At 42.4% G+C, this 20,608-nt stretch overlaps 1 protein-coding gene across 2 annotated transcripts in view; it reads left to right on the top strand.

Annotated features, from left to right (window-relative positions):
• Positions 1 to 20,608, top strand: part of CERS5 (ceramide synthase 5) — a 38,894-nt gene that overhangs the window by 9,664 nt on the left and 8,622 nt on the right. For both annotated transcript variants that reach the window (XR_014522649.1, XM_083490345.1), the window contains exons 2-8: positions 6,304 to 6,409; positions 9,202 to 9,332; positions 10,537 to 10,594; positions 10,992 to 11,042; positions 15,123 to 15,215; positions 19,392 to 19,520; positions 19,730 to 19,836. Coding sequence is in view for 1 of the 2 variants with exons in the window: in XM_083490345.1 (XP_083346471.1) it covers positions 6,304 to 6,409; positions 9,202 to 9,332; positions 10,537 to 10,594; positions 10,992 to 11,042; positions 15,123 to 15,215; positions 19,392 to 19,520; positions 19,730 to 19,836 (675 nt within the window). In the remaining variant the exon portion in view is untranslated. The remainder of the gene's footprint in view (positions 1 to 6,303; positions 6,410 to 9,201; positions 9,333 to 10,536; positions 10,595 to 10,991; positions 11,043 to 15,122; positions 15,216 to 19,391; positions 19,521 to 19,729; positions 19,837 to 20,608) is intronic.

The raw sequence follows: 20,608 nt of genomic DNA, 5'->3' as shown, positions 1-20,608 counted from the left end.
CTGGAGAGTGTGTTTAGCCCCTTGCTGTGGATCTAGACATCCAGCCAAGCCTTTTATTAATTAACCCACATGGGTAATCTGTCTATGTGTGGTGGAAAGTATAAGATACAGACAACTCTTTATATCAGGGGCTGATATCCTGCTGGCCTCCACTTGCTCTTGGACTACAATGCCCATCATCCCTCACCACTGGCCATGTTGGATGCAGCTGATGAGAAGTGGTCTAACGGAATATAGGGAGGCATAGTTGTTTAAACCAGGAAAGGCATTAATACCTGTATTCATCGCTGTCCTTCGCTATGACATATGTAGAAATCCCAAGCGGCCTCCTTTTAAAACTGAATTGTAACATGGTACACAGCCTTAGTTATGTAATACTAATTTAAAGACCCCTTAAATCAATTAAATGTTTTATAATCTGACTTGCACAAGTGAAAACATGGAGCAGGGCCATCGTGGCTGACCTTAAACTTTGGACATGATTATACTGGAGCAGGAGTTACTTGATAAAGGCTGCTTATACGCCAATGCGCCTTGAATTTGATCCAAGCCCACAGTGGTAAGCAATGTACTTTGTTTTCACCCAGTTTACACTTCCTACCAGTTAGTATCCATTATACTTTCCAAACTGTCTTCGTAAGTGCAGCCTTGTGAATAAGCTTGCGCAAGTTACCAGCCTGCAAAAAGAAATACAGTACTAGCTTACTGGGGGTTGGCAGAGGTGGGATGGAGAGTTGTGCCCTCCTTGTAGCATACTGCTGCATTTCTAAGCTGACCATGGAGGTAGAGGGCTTGTCTCCTTTGGCAGTTCCTTTGCTGGGAGTAGAGGAGCAGTTGAGCACTTGGTTCCTCTCCAATCAGCCTGTTCGTTTGCTTCCATGGAATTCAATGCATTCACCTTCATGTAGTTCCTTGTCACTTCTGGTTACCAAGCTAGTGCTTAAATGAGAGGCTGGGTTGATACTGAGCGGTTCAAAAAGTTTGATCAATTTACATTTTTGTACCTTGTTATAAAGGAACCTTGTGGCACCTTAAAGACTTACATGTTTATGGTGGCTTAAGCTTTCATGGACTGGCATCCGCTTAATCAGATTCATGAAGTGTTACTTTTCAGCTGGCAACCTGGGCTCATGAAATGCCCATAATAAGTACATTTGTCTCCTATGAGTGCCACACAGCTCTTTTCTTGCTTTCTTATTTTGTTGCAACAGGTTAGCAAGGCTGTACCTCTGAAAGGCGAGTTTCAGATGGTTAATTCATTGCAAGAGAGAAAAGTGTTACGCATTGACGCTTTATAGCAAGTTATATGAACTTCTTTTAAAAAAAACCCCAATAAAACTTCTGAAAGTGTATGGCATCATTTAGAGATTTGTTTCAGTGAGATAGATTGCACAATAGAACTCAGTACAAGTTGCAGTTGCTAATATGTATAATGATAAGATTGTATATGCAAACACTGCATTGTTTTTTTATTAGGTGGAGTGGGGAGCCTTTAATGAGATATGCCAGAGTATGCCTTTTAATTCACATCATCATCTTGCTGTTTTTATTACATTTGGATATAAGACAAATACTGTAACTGAATTGGGACCTTTGTTCTCTTCCATACTGGAGACACAGGCACTCTGCCTGGTGTGGTGTAATATGAATTGAGCTGGTAACTGCTGAAAATGTAATAGGTAATTGATATGTGGGTTTAACAAACTTTTCATCTAATAAAATATGCCCACAGCTGGGTGACTTCCATTGTTAGGAAAGACTGATGAGTGCAGATTCATCTACTGTACTTGGATCGGTTTGCTAAATGGCAGCTATGAAATCTTTGGCGATCAGTGCACTTCTTAAATGAATTTCTTCACCCTCTTCTGTCGCCCATTTCCATTACCCATTATAAAAAGAGGAATCCTGCACTTTTGAATTGAGGTGCCTGCAAACATACAGCCCTATAGAAAGGAAATGTGTTGTTGTTTATGCTGTAGGCTATGTTCTAGTTTTTGTGTAGAAAATTATGGTCTAAGTTTGGCAAACTAGTGTAATGTGTAATTGGTTTGGGCTGCTTGATAAACTTGGTGACATAGAGATGAACTACAGAACCAGTGTACTTAGGCCTAAAACAGGTGTACAGTTGTACCTTGCTTGTCAATTTAATGCATAGTCTGTTCGACTCACAGAACCATTCAAAAGCCAAGTCACGGCTTCCGATAGGCTGCAGGAGCTTCCTGCACTCAATCAGAAGCTGCGGAAGCCGTGTCGGACGTTCAGCTTCCGAAAATCGTTCGAAAACCGGAACACTCACTTGAAAAGAGAATTAGACAAATTCATGGAGATAGCTATCAAAGGCTACTACATGTGATGACTGCTCTGCTCCACCACTGGTGGCAGTAATGCTTCTGAATACCATTTGCTGGAAACTACAGGAGGGGAGAGGAGAGTGCTGTTGTACTCATGTTTTGGTTGTAGCTTTCTGAATAGGACTAGATGGGTCACTGGCATGGTCCAGCAGGCTCTTCGTATCTTCTTATAAAGGTAAAGGGACCCCTGACTGTCAGGTCCAGTCGCTGACAGCTCTGGGGTTGCAGCACTCATCTCTCTTTACTGGCCGAGGGAGCTGGCATACAGCTCTGGGGTTGGGGCGCTCATCTCGCTTTACTGGCCGAGGGAGCTGGCATACAGCTTCTGGGTCATGTGGCCAGCATGACTAAGCCGCTTCTGGTGAACCAGAGCAGCGCACAGAAACACTGTTTACCTTCCACCGGAGCGGTATCTACTTGCACTTTGACGTGCTTTCGAACTTCTACGTTGGCAGGAGCAGGGACCAAGCAACGGGAGCTCACCCCGTTGCGGGTATTCGAACCGCCGACCTTCTGATTGGCAAGCCCTAGGCTCTGTGGTTTAGACCACAGCGCCACCCGCATCCCTGTATATTCTTATGAGTTATAGTAAAAGCCATGGAAACCTTCATGCACTGCCTTTCACATTCAAATATATTAACCAAGTGTATGATGTAGCTGCATCTTCAGTGTAGCTGCTGCTGTTTTGTCTTCTAATTTAGTTTATTATCTCCCCTTCACCCACAATGTCCCAGAGTGGGCTACAACAATGCTAAATACAGTCAAACCTCGGTTCTCGAACTGCTCCGTTGCCAAACATTTCGGCTCCCGAATGTTGAAAACCCGGAAGTAAATGCTCCAATTTTCAAACATTCCTCGAAAGACGAACATCTGACGTGGCTTCCGATGAGTGCAAGAACCAATCAGAAGCTGCACCTCGGAAGTCGAACTGTCTTCTGGAACAGATTATGTGCGACTTCCGAGGTTTGACAGTAAAGTATTAAAAATGTACAATCAGAAATATAGAGTGGGTCTTGAAAATATATTTACCAGGTTTTAAAGCCTAAGGTAAAGAGTGCTCTTTCTCTGTCTGGTTCTCTGTCTCTCTCTTTGCCAAAAACTGTACAGTGGTACCTCGCAAGATGAATGCCTCGCAAGACAAAAAACTCGCTAGACGAAAGGGTTTTTTGTTTTTTGAGCTGCTTCGCAAGACAATTTTCCATATGGGCTTGCTTTGCAAGACGGAAACGTCTTGCAAGTTTGTTTCCTTTTTCTTAACACCGTTAATACAGTTGCGACTTGACTTCGAGGAGCAACTCATAGAACGCGGTGTGGTAGCCTTTTTTGAGGTTTTTAAAGACTTTGGTGATTTTTGAAGCTTTTCCAAAACTTTCCCGACACCGTGCTTCGCAAGACGAAAAAAACTGCAAGACGACAAAACTCGCGGAACGAATTAATTTTGTCTTGCGAGGCACCACTGTATAGTGAAGTTGCCAGATGCACATCTGTGGGGAGGAGTTCCACAACCTACCTATAGGTACATGCTGGCATGCTAGTTCTACACAAATGTGCCAGTACCCATGATAAGTGCATTTAAGTATGTCCGGGGAAGCATGGAACATTTACATCAGTAAGCATTTGCCTCTTGCTTGTGTCAGATTTGTTTGAGCTGATCCCTAAAGCAGTTTCTGATCTGTTTAACTGGAACTTAAAACCACCCGTTATCGATGTACCGCCCCTCACCCTAGCACAGGTTAATCTGCCAGAAATGTAATGTTTGAAATGGCCCTCACGTTCCTTTCTTAAACATCTCTTTGGAAATGGGCTCCAGTACCTCTGGCTGTGGATCTGTGCTTTGAGTACTTGCACTACAGTACTAGACTGCAGAATTCTTTTCAAAAGAATGTTTTCTTTTTTCCTCCCATACATTAGGTATTATGCAAGGGAAGGAGTGGGCATGAAATTTGTGTTCTAAAAACTTCACCTATCTTAATGAGCATATTGAGATGCTCAGGGTATGATTGCATATTGTGTTCAGAGAGTGTTTATATGAATGAGGAAGACAGCCAGAGTAGTATCTATCTGGCCCAAATTTGTCTGTGACTTGTACAATATTGAAAATTCTATATAGAAGTAAGAAGATGCTGGATCAGGTCAGTGACCCACCCAGATCAGCATCCTGTTGACACAGGTCCTTGTGGGGAACCTGCAAGCAGAACCAAACAACAAGAGCACTCCCCCCCTTACAGTTTTTAGCAACTGAGATTACTGTGTGACAAAAGAAACCCACAATTTTTTTGAGACATTCAAAAATAAGAAGAATAAGAATAAGAATATCTTTATTGTCATTGCCCCCTTCGGGGACAACGAAATTACTTGACTGCTCCATAAAAACACTAATTAAACAATACAATATAATACAGCAAGGGAGATTAGATGACTTTCAAAGTCTGGGCTTCCCATTCAGGGCCGAGATCGCTCTGGAGAAGAAGCTGTTCTTAAGACGACTCGTTCTTGTCTTCATCGACCTGTATCTCCGTCCCGACGGCAAGAGCTCGAAGAGACAGTGACCAGGATGCGATGGATCTTTTACTATGTCCAGTGCCTTCCTATGGCACCTTGTGGCATAAATCTGCTCTAAGGTGGAGAGTGGGCAGCCAACAATGCTCTCTGCTGCCTTAACAACCCTGCACAACCCCATCTTGTCCTGGCCAGTACAGCTTCCGTACCACACACATAAGCCATAAGTGAGCACGCTCTCAATGGCACAGTGATAGAAGGCAAGCAGCAGTTTCTGCGGAAGATGGTTTTTCCTTAGTATTCTCAAAAAGTACAGTCTCTGCTGCGCCTTCTTCACAAGCCCCCTTGTGTTGACACTCCAGGACAGATCCTCTTGTAATTCAATGCCCAAAAATCTGAACGTTGTTACCCTCTCCACACAGACCCCATCAATCAAAAGTGGCTGGACGTTGCTCTTCTGTCTCCTGAAGACCACCACAAGCTCCTTTGTCTTCCTTGTATTTATGAGCAAGTTGTTAGCTCTGCACCACTCTGTCAGCCACTCCACCTCATCTCTATAATCCGTTTCACCCTCCCTTTCAGAGATGAGCCCAATCACAGTTGTGTCATCTGCAAAATATGTGTCTTACATTTTTTTCTCAATTAATGGAGCCTGAGATTACAACAATTAGCATATGGGGGTCCTCAAACAAAAGAGAGTTTAAAAGGCGGTCCTCTAAACATTATTTCTAGAGCTTTTACGACCAAGTCACTGGTGGCAAAGATTGCTACTGGGTCCAAGCTGGTCTGGGTTCTTAAATTTCTGACACTTTGTAGAAACATTCATCATATCACTTGTCATCTTATATTCTATTTCTGATCTTTAGGGAAGAGTCCCTGCACTTATGTAGCTGAAACAAAAACACTCATGAGCAAGAGAGAGGTGAACCCCTGTGTTTGCAGAAGTAAAATCAGTATTTGGGTTGGGGCTGTGGGGGGCACAAAAGAAGGGCAAAAATATACAGAAATAGCCTAGTGGGATGCTCAGAAGACGTTGACTGTTGGAAGTTGGGTTGAAAGGGGGGGCGGTTACAGAACAAAATGAATTCAAACTGCAGCATTTTGTTGCAGGTCCTTCTGGTAATGTCTAATAATTAATTTTAAAATCCTCCCATTGCTTTTCATCATTTTGCTAAACTGGCCAGTTATTTTTTATATATATCATGAAAATACATATGGGGAAACTAAGGAAACCTTTTTCTGTTGCCGTATCAAACAGAAGTGTGAAGTAAAACAAGCTTGCACTTCGCTGAAATTTAAATAGAATTCTTCTTTTATGTGAGTGGTCTTTTGTGTGCATGACCATACGCAGGGCAGAAAAATGTGACTGAAGTTGCGGTATATTTGGGATTTTCATATTCTGGGTTATTTTTCTCTGTGTTCATTTGTTACATCTTTGGGATTTTCCCTCCAGATTTATTGCAAGACCATGTGCTGCACTTCTTAACATTCAAAACTCTGAACCTCGCACAGCTCAACCCAATGCAATTCTAGAAAAGGTGTTTACATCTATCACTAAGGTGAGTGATGCTTCAAATTTTTGTTTGAATGCAATAGAATGAGTAGTGGTTATAAGAACCATACATACAACCTTGAGCTCCTTGGAGGCATGGGGGATATAAATATTATTAAATTTAAAAAAATGCTCTTTCTTTCCAGTTCTGTCGTTTTCCAGGGAAAATAAACTTTTCACTACTATAGTGAACATCTAGCTCATGGGTAGGCAAACTAAGGCCCGGAGGCTGGATCCGGCCCAATCGCCTTCTAAATCTGGCCTGCGGATGGTCATCAGCATGTTTTTACATAAGTAGAATGTGTGCTTTTATTTAAAATGCATCTCTGGATTATTTGTGGGGCATAGGAATTCATTCATTCCCCACCCAAATATAGTCTGGCCCCCCACAAGGTCTGAGGGACAGTGGACCGGCCCCCTGCTGAAAAAGTTTGCTGACCCCTGATCTAGCTACACATAACCATAAAATCTGGCTACATGTGTTCTTTACATTGTTTTGTATGTGTTGCTGTCTACTCCCCACTTCCATTGTGTGTGTTGAGTGCGTACATCTAGTACTCAGACTATAATTCTGTATAAGGTTTGAACAGAAACCAGGCAAGGTACTGTTGAAGATAACTGATCATGTCATTTCCTCCATAGTTCTCAGTTTTTCTCTGAAGAAAATTACTTCTTTTCTTACTGTCACTACTAGGCTAATCTGTTGAGTTATTTTCCTACTGTCTGGGTTTCTCAGAACATTGATATGTAGACAATAATGGATGCAACCAGTGTTTTCGTTTTCTTTTTAGAAAAAGGGATGTTGATACTCACCATTAAGTTGTTAGAGAAAGTGTCTCAGATTTAACATTGGGGGGGGAGGTGCTGGTGGTACGTACCCCTAGATAAAAGGACTACTGTATTTGCAACAGCATTTAACAGAAGACTAACCTTTAGCAGAACTAGGAATGAAGGTTTGACAATAATTCACCCCCCAAAAAACCTTACCTATGCTGAAACAGGCATATTTCCAAGAAACTATGGATTTATTTCTGTTTTATTCTTCACGGGATGGATCCTGGAGGCTGACTTCTTATTTCTGTTGAATGCTTTTAACTCCCTACTGCTGCTTTTAATTTATATCAAATACTCTATTGTAAGAATATCCCTGTCGTGCTCTGTTCACCTTGGCTACTTTTGTTAGCTCTGTCTGCTGATGGATGGCCACACCGACTCGGCCCCGGACACACTGACCAGATGCTTGGAAGCTGTGGCTGGATGGTTTCGTGGGAGCCGATTGAAACTAAATCCTTCGAAGACAGAGGTCCTATGGCTGGGTCGGGATGGCATGGGGATGAGAGACCAACTCCCTTCTCTTGCAGGGGCCCAATTAGTGCCATTGCCTTCCGTTAAGAGTTTGGGTGTAATCCTTGACGCCTCCCTTTCCATGGAGGCGCAGGTTACAGCAACAGCCAAGGCGACAGTTTTCCACCTTCGCCACATCAAGCAGTTGGTCCCTTACCTTTCCCGCCCCGGCCTGGCCACAGTGATCCATGCGACGGTCACCTCCAGGCTTGACTACTGTAATTCGCTCTATGCGGGGCTGCCCTTGGAAGCTGTCCCAGAAACTCCAGCGGGTGCAGAATACAGCAGCGAGGCTCCTCACGGGGTCTCTGCCATGGGAGCATATTGACCCAGTGCTTTTCCAGCTGCACTGGCTCCCGGTGGAGTACAGGGTCAGATTTAAGGTGCTGGTTTTGACCTTTAACGCCCTTCATGGCCTAGGACCCTCGTACCTACGGGACCGCCTCTCCCGGTATGCCCCACGAAGAGCCTCAAGGTCCATAAATAGCAACACCCTAGTGGTCCCGGGAGGAAGTTAGATTAGCTTCAACCAGAGCCAGGGCCTTTTCAACACTGGCTCCGGCCTGGTGGAATGCTCTGCCTCATGAGACCAGGGCCCTGCAGGATCTGATTTCTTTCCGCAGGGTCTGTAAGACAGAGTTGTTCCGCCTGGCCTTTGGCTTGGAGCCAATTTGATTCCCTCCCCCTCTTTCTTTCTTTTTTCTTTTCCTTTCTCCTCCTGTGATGAGGCTGCATTTTAATATTTTAACGTTTCAATATTTTAATGTTGTATTTTAATCTTATTTTTAAGTTGTATTAATTCAACTTGTTTTTATTATTGCTTGTTCGCCGCCTTGGCTGGGGAGGGTGGGTTATAAATAAAAATTATATTATTATTATTATTATTATTATTATTATTATTATTATTATTAAAGGCAAATGTAGGCGTAGTTTTGAAAGCACTTGAATGGAAAACTAGTTTTGGTGAAACTAGCCTGGCATCAAATCCTGTTTTGCTGCCAGAATTCCAGGTGATGAGTAGGAACTTTCTGCACAGATGCGTGTGGCTGAAGGGAAGAAATCTCTGGTAGTATTGTCATCTTTTTGAAAAAGATAAGGAAAGTACTGCAAGCAGTCAGTAGAATAACCCAAAATGTAAAAATGCAGTGTAATCCCCTACTGGTGTGTTAAGCTTACACACTTTGGTTTTGTGTGGGTATGTGTTATTTCTTTGGAATTTGTTTTTCATGGCATCTTGCATCCACACTATTTTATATTATCATATTTGATCTTTATGTATATTTCTTCTAATAATTTGTTTCTTGAACTGATTATTTAACCAGTGTTACTTTTTCTAGCAAAACGTTGTCGGTACAATTTTGTATAATATGCAGCAGATCGAAGAATAATTGGGCGATAATGGGAAGAGTCTGTTTTGGAAGGTAGCTAAGGAGTATGTGTTTGATTACTTTCTAGTTTCCAGATGCAAGAAGATTAGAGGGCTTGTCAAAACAACTAGATTGGGATGTCCGAAAAATCCAGCGCTGGTTTCGTCATCGAAGGAACCAAGATAAACCAAGCACTCATGTGAAATTCTGTGAGAGCATGTAGGTTTGTGTGTAGTTCACCTCTTACAGCTCCAATTGTTTTGTTTTAAAGTTGACATCTTGTGGTCTCTGAAATTTTGAAGAAAGGCATTCTTGTAAAACAGATGGCTATTCAGCAATAGGCATTACTGAAAATTCTTTTAAGGTTATATCCAACTAAATGGTTGTTGCATGGAACGACAACTACAAGTTCAGTTGCAACTGCTCCTTCTTCCCCTTGTGTGCCTTCAGTATCACCCTCAAATCTGCTCTAGAGGGCTAGAGGGAATCCCCAGAGCAGATTTGGGGGATGCATGGAGAAGGACAGAGAAAGGAAGTTCACTTGCACTTGTGGAAGTCTTTCCATGTGTGCAATGATTTAGCTGGATACAACACTTGTTTTTTTTTATTTGTACCAGGAGATATATTTGGGTGTTTCACCACTATTTGTGTTTCAGTGTGGTAAAATAGCTCTTTCACCTTTAGTTTGGACTGTAGAGCAGATAGCTATAATTTTTAATCTTTATGCAAGCTATATTTTATCCTTTGAAGTTACTTTCCATTGCATGCACTTGAATTTTTCCTGGGCCCTCATTTCTTTTCATTCCCACTTAAATTTATTTTCTTACCCTTTTCTGCATGACCTCTATCACTATAGTATCTGAGCATCTTTGCCTTCCTGCCTGCTACTTCTGTGACTTCTACCTCTCTTCCTCAGTGGCTTCTTCCCCAAGATATTTGCTTTAGGTGAGTGGGAATCTCATTTGACATCTGTCTGTCTTTGGTTTATACTCTAAATTGGAAGCTGCTTAATCGTAAGCCCCATTCCCATGTTACTTGTGAGTAGGGCGTTGCTGTGATTCATGCGATCCTGTCCCTGTTGCAGCATCTCCTCCTCCAAAAGAAGTTTGTCTGAAGTGTCTGCAGTTGTCTGAAGTGAATGCCCAACCTGGAAGAATTATTGGGGGGTCAAGATACATTCAGGAACTCACATTTTGAGGTTATACCAGACAACCTTAGTGTCCATGCATATGCTTTTTCCTCTTATTGTGGGGCTAGCATAGTTGTGTATATCAAAGTCTCCTACGGATATTTTACAGATCTAAATTATATTATGTTAAGTCTCTAAAACATGTTCGAGTTAATTTTGGATTTCCCCTGGTTGGTGCTTTACAACATCAATATATTTGTACCATATATTTGATTCTTACTTTTTCACTTCCAGGTGGAGGCTTGCATTTTCTATCTGTATATTTACGTATGGACTCAGAATTCTTTGGTTGGTGAGTATGTTGCATAATAATCAATATATATTCGGTGGAATTAAATTAAAAGATTCATTTGGTCCTTGGGGACTTCCTTAACATTCTTATTTGGGTGGTCAGTTATTCCTTCAATTCTATCATGGCAGAACAGGAAAGGTAGCCTTTATATCACTCTTCATCTCAGGAATGCTGCAACTTTCCCTTTTTGACTCCAGAACCAGAAAGACCAGTTCATGATTTGTGATGCCTTTTGTTTGTTGTCTCTTGAAAAGGGTGTTGATCCCTGTCTTACAATCTATGGTTGCTTGTATTGAGCAATTTCCCCCTCAATATAAGGGATCCCGTATCTACATGTTCTAGTTGTACAGTTTTCTAGTATCTTTCATTCATTCATTATTACTATTTTTTAATCTAGGCACCCTGGTTTTGGGATACTCGACAATGCTGGTACAACTACCCTTTTCAGGTATGTGGTGTCTTTACTAATAAAAGCTTGTAACAGTGTTAGGTATCATTTCCTGAAGTCGTTCAGCCTTTGACTGATCACTTTCCTCTTGAACCAGTTTGCCACTGGAAGTACTGATATATATACAAAGTTCCCTCATTTGAAACAGCTTATCTGTCAACTTTGAGGGAAGTAACCTGTGGAAGAGCTGTGTCTGTCAAAATAAGCATCCTGTTCTTGCAAATATATTTTCACATGTTAGAGCTTAACTTGGAGCGCTGGTAAATCAAAGGTGACGGATTGCAGTACGTGTGCCTGGTTGTGTTTCAAAGTGAATTTGCAGATATGTCAAGAAAAACGTAATTCTTAGAGCAAATGGGCATATTATGCTTTGCTACACATTCCACTAGCGTGCCTTTCTGTCTGCCTTTTAATGATCTGGTCTGTGTAGGAGATAATGGGCATACTTTACTTAGAATGTGTTTGATGCTTTAGTGCTAAATGTAAGGAATGAGGGAATACAAAATAGCTGGAATGATGCAATAGGGAGAGATTTATAGTGGCAGTTCTCTGTGTGGTGTAGACCTTCTTTTAGTCCTGCAGTCATTATGTAGATACAGTGGTGCCTCGCTAGACGAAAAGAATCCGTTCTGTGATTCTCTTCATTTAGCGGTTTTTTCGTCTTGCGAAGCAAGCCCATTAGCGGATTAGCGCTATTAGCGGCTTTTAGCGGCTTATCTGCAGATCAGATCAGCTGATAAGCGGCTTAGCGGCTTAGAAAAAGGGGGGGAGGGAAAAAACCCAGCAGGAACTCGCAAGACATTGTCGTCTTGCGAAGCGAGCCCATAGGAAATTCATTTTGCGAAGCACCTCCAAAACGGAAAACTCTTTCATCTAGCGAGTTTTCCGTCTTGCGAGGCACCACTGTAGATTGAAAACTAGTGAGAAAAACTGTGTGCTGAAAACCATCCAGTTGCTAAATAAACACTCTCTGCATCTGAACTCACCTAAGTTTTTGTCTTGCTGCTGATCTATCAAAAAAGTGCTTTTTTATGGGTTTGAGGCTCCAAACAGTACAGGCTGATTGCTCTCTAGTTTTGTTTTTTTTTGTTTTTTACATGATACTTGGATGGTAATGCTGAATTCTTCTTTGATCCTCCTCTTTTAAAATTGCTGTGTCTAAGTAACATGTATTTCAAAAGCACACATGGCAAGTAATCTGTGGCCTTTTCTTTGTAGACACCTGCTAAATGGAAGACACACTTTTTAATAGTTAGCTAAAGGCCTGTCAAGTTTTGCAGCCTGGGGAATAGACAGTTCTAGTCTTTTCTCCAACCAATCTACTTGTCTTCCCCCAGTCCTTAGCTTGTTACCCCTCATTGAGATTTTGGGAGTGGGGTATCAGAAATATTGCCCTTTCCCTGAAAGCTAAGAACTATGACCAGGAGAAGGAAGTGTTGCTTTTTCTCATGGGGCATTTTGGTGTGGTCAGGCCACCAGGTTTCAAGTAGTGTGGGAGTTTGTGCTGCCACCCTAATGTTATCCTTAAGTGCAAATGACAGCTGTTCAGTTTATATAAGGGTACAATTGGGTGTGATTTTGGGATATCTGCCATCAGATCTCACTTAAAAAACCACACATAATAGCAGCTCTGTGGGAGGAAGTGGGAAGAACCGAAAGAAGGGAGGATAGGTTTCTTTGTAATTACAATATTTAACACTTACCGTATTTTTCGCTCTATAACACGCACCAGACCATAACACGCATGTAGTTTTTAGAGGAGGAAAACAAGAAAAAAATATTCTAAACAAAACAGTGGATGTATGATTTTTGTGGTTCATGCTGTGGCCACAGACATGTGATCTGACGGTGAGTTTGGCGTAGCCCAATGCAAAAATCCTGAGGATCCATGTGGATCCACGCTAAAGTCGCCCTAAAGTCGCAGGGGCGCTGGGGGAGTGAACAGGAAGCAGGAGGAGGAGAACAATCCCTCTCTCACACACAGACACACAGAGTATCAATCCTAAAGTCGCAGGAGAGGCAGGGGCGCTGGGAGTGGGAAGCAAGAGAAGGAGAACGATCCCCCCCCCTCTCTCTCTCACACACACACACACAGAGTATCAATCCTAAAGTCGCAGGAGAGGCAGGGGCGCTGGGAGTGGGAAGCAAGAGAAGGAGAACGATCCCCCCCCCCTCTCTCTCTCTCACACACACAGTATCAATCCTTAAGTCGCAGGAGAGGCAGGGGCGCTGGGAGTGGGAAGCAAGAGAAGGAGAACGATCCCCCCCTCTCTCTCTCACACACAGACACACAGAGTATCAATCCTAAAGTCGCAGGAGAGGCAGGGGCGCTGGGAGTGGGAAGCAAGAGAAGGAGAACGATCCCCCCCCCCTCTCTCACACACACAGAGTATCAATCCTAAAGTCGCAGGAGAGGCAGGGGCGCTGGGAGTGGGAAGCAAGAGAAGGAGAACGATCCCCCCCTCTCTCTCTCTAACACACACACACAGTATCAATCTAAAGTCGCAGGAGAGCACAGGGGAGCTGGGAGAGTGAACAGGAAGGAGGAGGAGGAGAAAGATAGCTCAAGCACACACACACACACAGCCCCTACAGTGGCTGATCCAAAATCGGACAGCAAAAAACTGCAGGCAGGGACATAGAGCACGGGGTTGTTTTAAAGAAACCATCCCCGATCCAACCCCGATCTGTTTCTCTCCCTCCTCCCTGGCTCGGCTGGCTGAAAAGCTTTGCTGCTACTTAGCAGCTCACTGGAGAAGACAGAGGGACATCGAGCACGGGGTTGTTTTAAAGAAACCATCCCCGATCCAACCCCGATCTGCTTCTCTCCCTCCTCCCTGGCTCGGCTGGCTGAAAAGCTTTGCTGCTACTTAGCAGCTCACTGGAGAAGACAGAGGGACATCGAGCACGGGGTTGTTTTAAAGAAACCATCCCCGATCCAACCCCGATCTGCTTCTCTCCCTCCTCCCCGGCTCGGCTGGCTGAAAAGCTTTGCTGCTACTTAGCAGCTCACTGGAGAAGACAGAGGGACATCGAGCACGGGGTTGTTTTAAAGAAACCATCCCCGATCCAACCCCGATCTGCTTCTCTCCCTCCTCCCTGGCTCGGCTCGCTGACAGGAGCCGCTTACACCCGCTTTGCAGTTTCAAAGAGAGCCACGGACTGCTCACAACTGCAGCGGATTCCCCTGCCATCTGCAGGCATTCGCTCCATAACACGCACAGACGTTTCCCCTTACTTTCCAGGAGGAAAAAACTGCGTGTTATAGAGCGAAAAATACGGTAGGTTATCATTTTACAGGATGGTAGGACATAAACACTTACCTGTTTAAGCCAGCAGTGGAGAACCTCTAATTCTCCTGCAGGTCAAATTAGGCTAGAAAGTGGTCCCAGATTGTCCTGCAAAGTTGTTTCCCCTAAACTACACCTACCTGCCCCACACCTGATGTCACATGTGACACCAGTTGTGGACAGGCAAAGATTCAGGTACAAAGGAGCAATAGAGAACGGACAAGTGTGCTCCTGATTGCTTTTTGGCAAGCAAGCCTTGTTGTCAGCTTCAATCAGTCGATTGACAGTGATAGCAAACCCTGCTGAGATGGGCTGCACTTTGGAGCCCCCAGTCAAGGTTGAGCACCCAATCCCTTGCCAATGCAACGCATGCCTATTGGTTTACAAGCCCTGCAGAGAAACATTCCATTCGCTTGCACTTTTTGAAATAAAATTGCACAGGCAAAGGGATGCTTCACCTGGGGTCATGATGACATCAGAAGATTGATAGGTGAGTGGTCTCAGCTATAAGTCAATTACATCCTTGGGGTTGGGGGACATCAGGATCTGGCTCTCTGGCTGGACTCAATTCCCTATCAGTGGTTTTAAGTATTTAAATCGGGGTGGGGAACCTGTGGCCCTCCAGATGTTGATGGACTACAGCTCCCATCATCCCTAACTCTTGGGAGCTGATGGGCATTGGAATCCAACAGCATATGGATGGCCACAGGTTAACCATTCCTGCTTTAAGTAGCTCTTAATGCATATGTTGCATGCTGTTTCTAAACAAGACTTTCTTTCTGTTTTTCAGCCCCTATCATCCAGCCTTTACTACTACTATTTTGTGCAACTGGCCTTCTACTGGTCTCTTATGTTTTCACAGTTTATAGATGTGAAGCGAAAGGTAATTAACTAGCTGTTTCCAGGAGCCTTAAACAATCCCATTGACCTTTCTGAATGAGGGGAAGAATCATTCAGTACCAAGTAATAGAATGACTGATTTGTATCTTATAATAAAACCAACTTTGATTAGAAGACTTCCATCAAATGCAAACCTGTGATGAGTGAAGTACGTGTGTGTGTGTGTGTGTGTGAATGTATTATGATGACTCATGTGAGACTGGCTGAGCCTTTTATCCTTTTCTAGGAGAGGGAGGAACTAAGGAATCCTATGTGTGGTTTTCTACATTTCCTAGCTTGTTTTTTTTGAGCTATTCTGAAAGCATGGGTTTAGAACAAAAACAAACAGGTGCCCTCAGCTGGAAAATGCATTTTGAGGCTGTGCTGACCCGCATCTGAAGGCCACTGCTGAAGGTTGCCCTACATGGTGTTGTAGTCAGGTCCAATGTGAATCCGGTACAAATGTGCATTTAGATATGTGACATTGGACTGTCCAGGCAAATAAATGTCACTAGTTTCATGGGTTTATATCCTTTCCTCTTTCCCCCTGCTCCACAATATTGCTTTACCTAGGCATGCTATTAATCCTGTTTGTGTTTTAGGTTCCTTAAACCTGAATTTCAACTTGTTTTCATGCCAATATCTCTAGATTTCTCTGCTTAGATAGTGTTCAATGGAGAAATGCTCAGTAAGTTGTGATTTAGATGCTTTCCCAATTTGATTATGGAAGGAATTTAACATTTCCCATTTGATTGTTGAAAGCAGTAGCGTCCTTAAGGCATATGTTCAAAGGAGCTTACAGAGAGAGAAAATTAAAAATTTAATTTTAAAGCTTTTTTTAATAAAAAAATATATAGATCAGCTAGTCGAAAACATCCTTCCATGAGAAATCCAATTTACAAAAAGTGGTCTTGTGTTTCCTGAATAAGGTTCTGTGAATACAGTGAGCAAACTGGAATTCAAGAGTATGAAAGAAAAGTATGGAATCCCAAAGCCACAGACATTGTATTGCATTTCTGTAAGAAACAGACATCAAGAATAAATATGACAGATAAAAATCAGTTGCATTAACATGTACATATAGCAGAGCACAAGGCACAAACAGGAGTTGAATAGTTGTGTTATAGTAGCTATAAGGATAAATATTTCAGACCTGGGAACTCTTTTGTAAAGCTGTTGATGTGTCCTGGAGTGATCATGATAATGTACCCCCATCATTTCAAAACAAAGGAACTGGGCTAATGTTTCTAGAACTTGAAGGATAGTAGAGAACAACTAGGAAAATAAATAGAAAATATTGGATTAAGATTATCTTAAATCCAATTACCACTGTCATCAGTTGTCTGGGCCTAGGATGTTGTGCATTTGTCTTCTCAGTTACTGCTCATATTTTGGCTGCAAACATTTTTGGCATTCTGTATAAATGGGCCATATTCAACAAACAGGAGCTGATGAATTTAGTTTTGAGATATTTTGTGGGTTGCAGAGGTACTGCCCAGTTACAGTGAATAGTTTCTAAATGCAATTACCAGTAAAAGAAGCAGTTGTTTTAATTGCTGCTGCCATTATTTGCTTTCTGCAAACCACTGGAAACAGATGCACCTGGAAGTCTCTCAATACATTGTTGGAGAATGGGTGCTTTCCCAGAATGTCTTCTGTGTATGCATTGATGGGGAACAAGGCAACTGATTTGGCATTTTCATTATTTTTCTCTCGGACAATCATGTGAGCAGAAACCACCAGAAATTTAATGTCTCAATTGTGAGTTCTCCCTGAAATGTTTTGTGGCTGACCACTTTCACTAAAACATTTTCATCTATATGCCTCAGTAAGAATTGCTCCAAAAATATTTGTATGGAGGCAAATGTTTTACACAAGTTAATCTTCCCTTTTTTGTGTCACTGTAACTGGAGTTAATCTCCAGTTAAATTATTATAATTATAATTATAATCTCTTTCCTTCAGCTGACTGTTGAGATCCCTAGGAGAGGGAGATGTGTGTACTTCAGTTTACTCAGGCAGCCCTAGCAGAATCCTACCTAGTAACTTGTTGAAGAGTTAGTGAGTACACCTGTTAGTATTTTGTTGGCCTGTTAGTAGAATTACATGAGAAGCTTGAAAAAGAGGCAGTTCGAGTATTGTTGAATGCAATTGTTGTTTTTATATATGCTTCCTAAACCTTGAGTCCCTGACCCAAGTCCCAAGGTACTTATTTATTCTGTGAACTGCTTTGGGACCTCCGGGCATCAGGCAGTATATAAATTCAATCAATCAATCAATCAATCAATCAATAAAATAAATACTCTAAGGTTGCTGTAGCATTGACTTTTCAGCAGTCTACATAGTATATTTTGCAAGGATTGTGAGTAAACTGTTTTCACTGAAGGAGTGCCCAGCATTGGCTGCTTATCATGAGGCTTGGTTCCTAGAATAGGCTACCCAATCTGTACAGATTCTACACCCAGAATGGGAGGTTGCTGAAAGAAAAATAAAAAAGTCTATTGTCTTACTCTGGCACCAGTGATTTTCTCCCAAAGCAATACCTTTACTGATAACATTTCAGATTACAAAAAACCCTAATTTTATCTTATTCAAACTGACTACATTGAGAGACACTCCTATATAGCAAATAACCCTGTTCTGCAATGTCCCTCAGATCAGCCTCCATACCTGAGGACTGGAAAGCAGCCAAAGTAGCACAATATTTTTTATTTTTTATTTTTTAAAAAGGGTTCCAGCAGGGATCCTGAAAATTACAGGCTGGTTAGCTTAACATCTGTCTCTGGAAAACTGATGGAAAGTAATGTTAAAGATAAAATAACCAACTATATAGAACAAGGGAAAGTCTTGTCTCACAAACCTATTGGAATTCTTTGAGAATGTCAATAAGCATATACAGTCGTACCTTGGTTCTTGAATTTAATCGTTCCAGAAGTCCATTCAACTCCTGGAACCAAGGCACGGCTTTTGATTGGCTGCAGGAGCTTCCTGCACTCAAATTGGAAGCCGTGGAAGCTGTGTCAGACATTTGGCTTCTAAAAATCGTTTGAAAATTGGAACAATCACTTCCGGTTTTCAGTTGTTCAGGAACCAAAACGTTCGGCAACTTAGCTGTTCGACATCCAAGGTATGACTAGATAACAGTGATCCAGTTGGCTTGGACTTCCAAAATACAGTGGTACCTCGGGTTACAGATGCTTCAGGTTACATACGCTTCAGGTTACAGACTCCACTAGCCCAGAAATAGTACCTCGGGTTAAGACCTTTGCTTCAGAATGAGAACAGAAATTGTGCCGTGGCGGTGCGGCAACAGCGGGAGGCCCCATTAGCTAAAGTGGTGTCTCAGGTTAAGAACAGTTTTAGGTTAAGAACGGACCTCCAGAACGAATTAAGTTCTTAACCAGAGGTACCACTGTACTTTTGACTAAGTACCTCACCAAAGACTCCTGAGAAAGCTTAGTAGTCAAGGAATAAGAGAGATCCTCTTTCAGATCAAGAATTGGTTAAGATGCCGGAAGCAAAGTGTAGGAATAAACAGACAGTTCTCCAAACAGAGAGAAGTAGTGGGGGTTTTGTCTTTTGACTTGCTAATAAATGATTTGGAGTTAAGAGTGAGCAGTGAGGAGGCCAAATTTGCTGATGATGCTAAATTGTCCAGGGTTGTTAAAACAGAAAGAGATTGCGAAGAGCTCCAAATTGGCCTCTCCAAACTGAGTAAATGGGCAGTGAAAAGGCAAATGCAATTCACTGTAAACAAGTGTAAAATGATGCAAAACATAATCTTAACTTTACGTACATTCTCCCAGGGTCTGAACTGCATGTGACAGACCAGGAACAAGAGTAGATGATGAAGATGTTGGCCAAGGTGCAAATCCCATGTTGTCATTGCTGTTGAGGATCAGGAAACTTTCTCACTTGGAAGAAAAGGTTTTCAATAACACTAATGGCACACCAGTTTGATTTGTGATGAAGTGATGGCTGTACACATTTCTAGACCGCTGTTCTATAATAAATCATTGTGATCTTGAAAGCAGCTCAGAAAGTTCTTTAATAAATCATTGTGATCTTGAAAGCAGCTCAGAAAGAAGTTCGTAGGTGCTAAACTAAATATTTCCCAATCTGTATTATGTCGTGTTCCTTGCACTCCATAGTGATATCCTGCTGGTACTTGTTTTTTTCAGGATTTCCTGGTCATGTTTATTCATCACTTGTCATCAGTTGCACTCCTTAGCTTCTCCTATATGAACAACATGGTGCGGGTAGGAAGTTTGGTTTTGTTGGTTCATGATACAGCAGATGGCTTCCTAGAAGTAAGTACCTCACACAGTTCTATCGAGTTTTTACCACTGTATTCAAATGGCTTATTTGTGTTAGATGCTTTTAATTTTTTTCTAGAAATCCATTTGCATACAACTGAACAAAGTAGTAACCATTTCTTAAACCATTTCTTAAATGATGGGATTATTGCATTGAAGTCTGGAGGAGTTTTCTTAGAGCTTCTCCCTTTTCCCCCCCCCAGGTAGCAAAAATTGCCAACTATGCCAAATACCAGCGAGTCTGTGATGCCACCTTTGTACTGTTTTGTGTGGTGTTCATTGTTACTCGTTTGGGGATTTATCCTTTCTGGTAAGTATTTACTGGGATTGAGGTGGGGGAGAGCAAGTCAAGGGATAACATTATGGGTTCATTGTGCCAAGAGTCTGGTACAGACGATTAAACAGCTGTAGCACACAGGTAACCTCTGTAACAGGACCCCTTCACAGATGTGTGATAAGAAGCATATCCCCTGAAGGACTTGATTGAGTTTGAGACTCAGGAAGCAAAAGGGCCTGGCAGAATGCATGAGGAGGCATCAGGAGCTCCAAGTTTGGGTTGTGCTGTTTCAATATTTTATATACAATGGCAAAATACTTAAGGTGGGCCCTGAGTTGGGTTTCGATCTCTTCAGGTTGCGCAGTGCCATTGCAGCTTGTGCTTGAGAGGCAGGATATGGAATGTGGTCCCTGGTCTCCATTCAGTCATAATGCCAGAGGTCCTCTCCCCCCGTTGCAGAAGGGGCCAGTTTGAATCGGTGGAGATTGTTGAACAGTTCCTCTTGATACTTTGTGCATTACTTGCGTGGATACAGAGGTATTGGAAGGGAACCCATTGAGTATCGCTTGTTATACTGTGTGGCTCCTGCTAGCCACTCAGAAAAGGTGCCCTGCTTCAACTATATATCTGTGTAGGCCCTTGCAAGATTTAGAACTTGGATTGTCCAGATTTCTGGATTACACAGGGAGCCTACACAGGCAGAAAGCGCTCTTCAGGAGTTACTGTTGACGCATGAGAATCCAGGAGGAATCCTGCAACCCAGGGTTGCTCCTTTGTGCTGAGTGATTTGGGAAGAGGAATTAGG

This window comes from Podarcis liolepis (genome assembly GCF_965112155.1).
Source record: "Podarcis liolepis genome assembly, chromosome: 2".
Lineage (NCBI taxonomy): Eukaryota > Metazoa > Chordata > Lepidosauria > Squamata > Lacertidae > Podarcis > Podarcis liolepis.
This window is presented reverse-complemented; position numbering and strand designations above follow the sequence as displayed.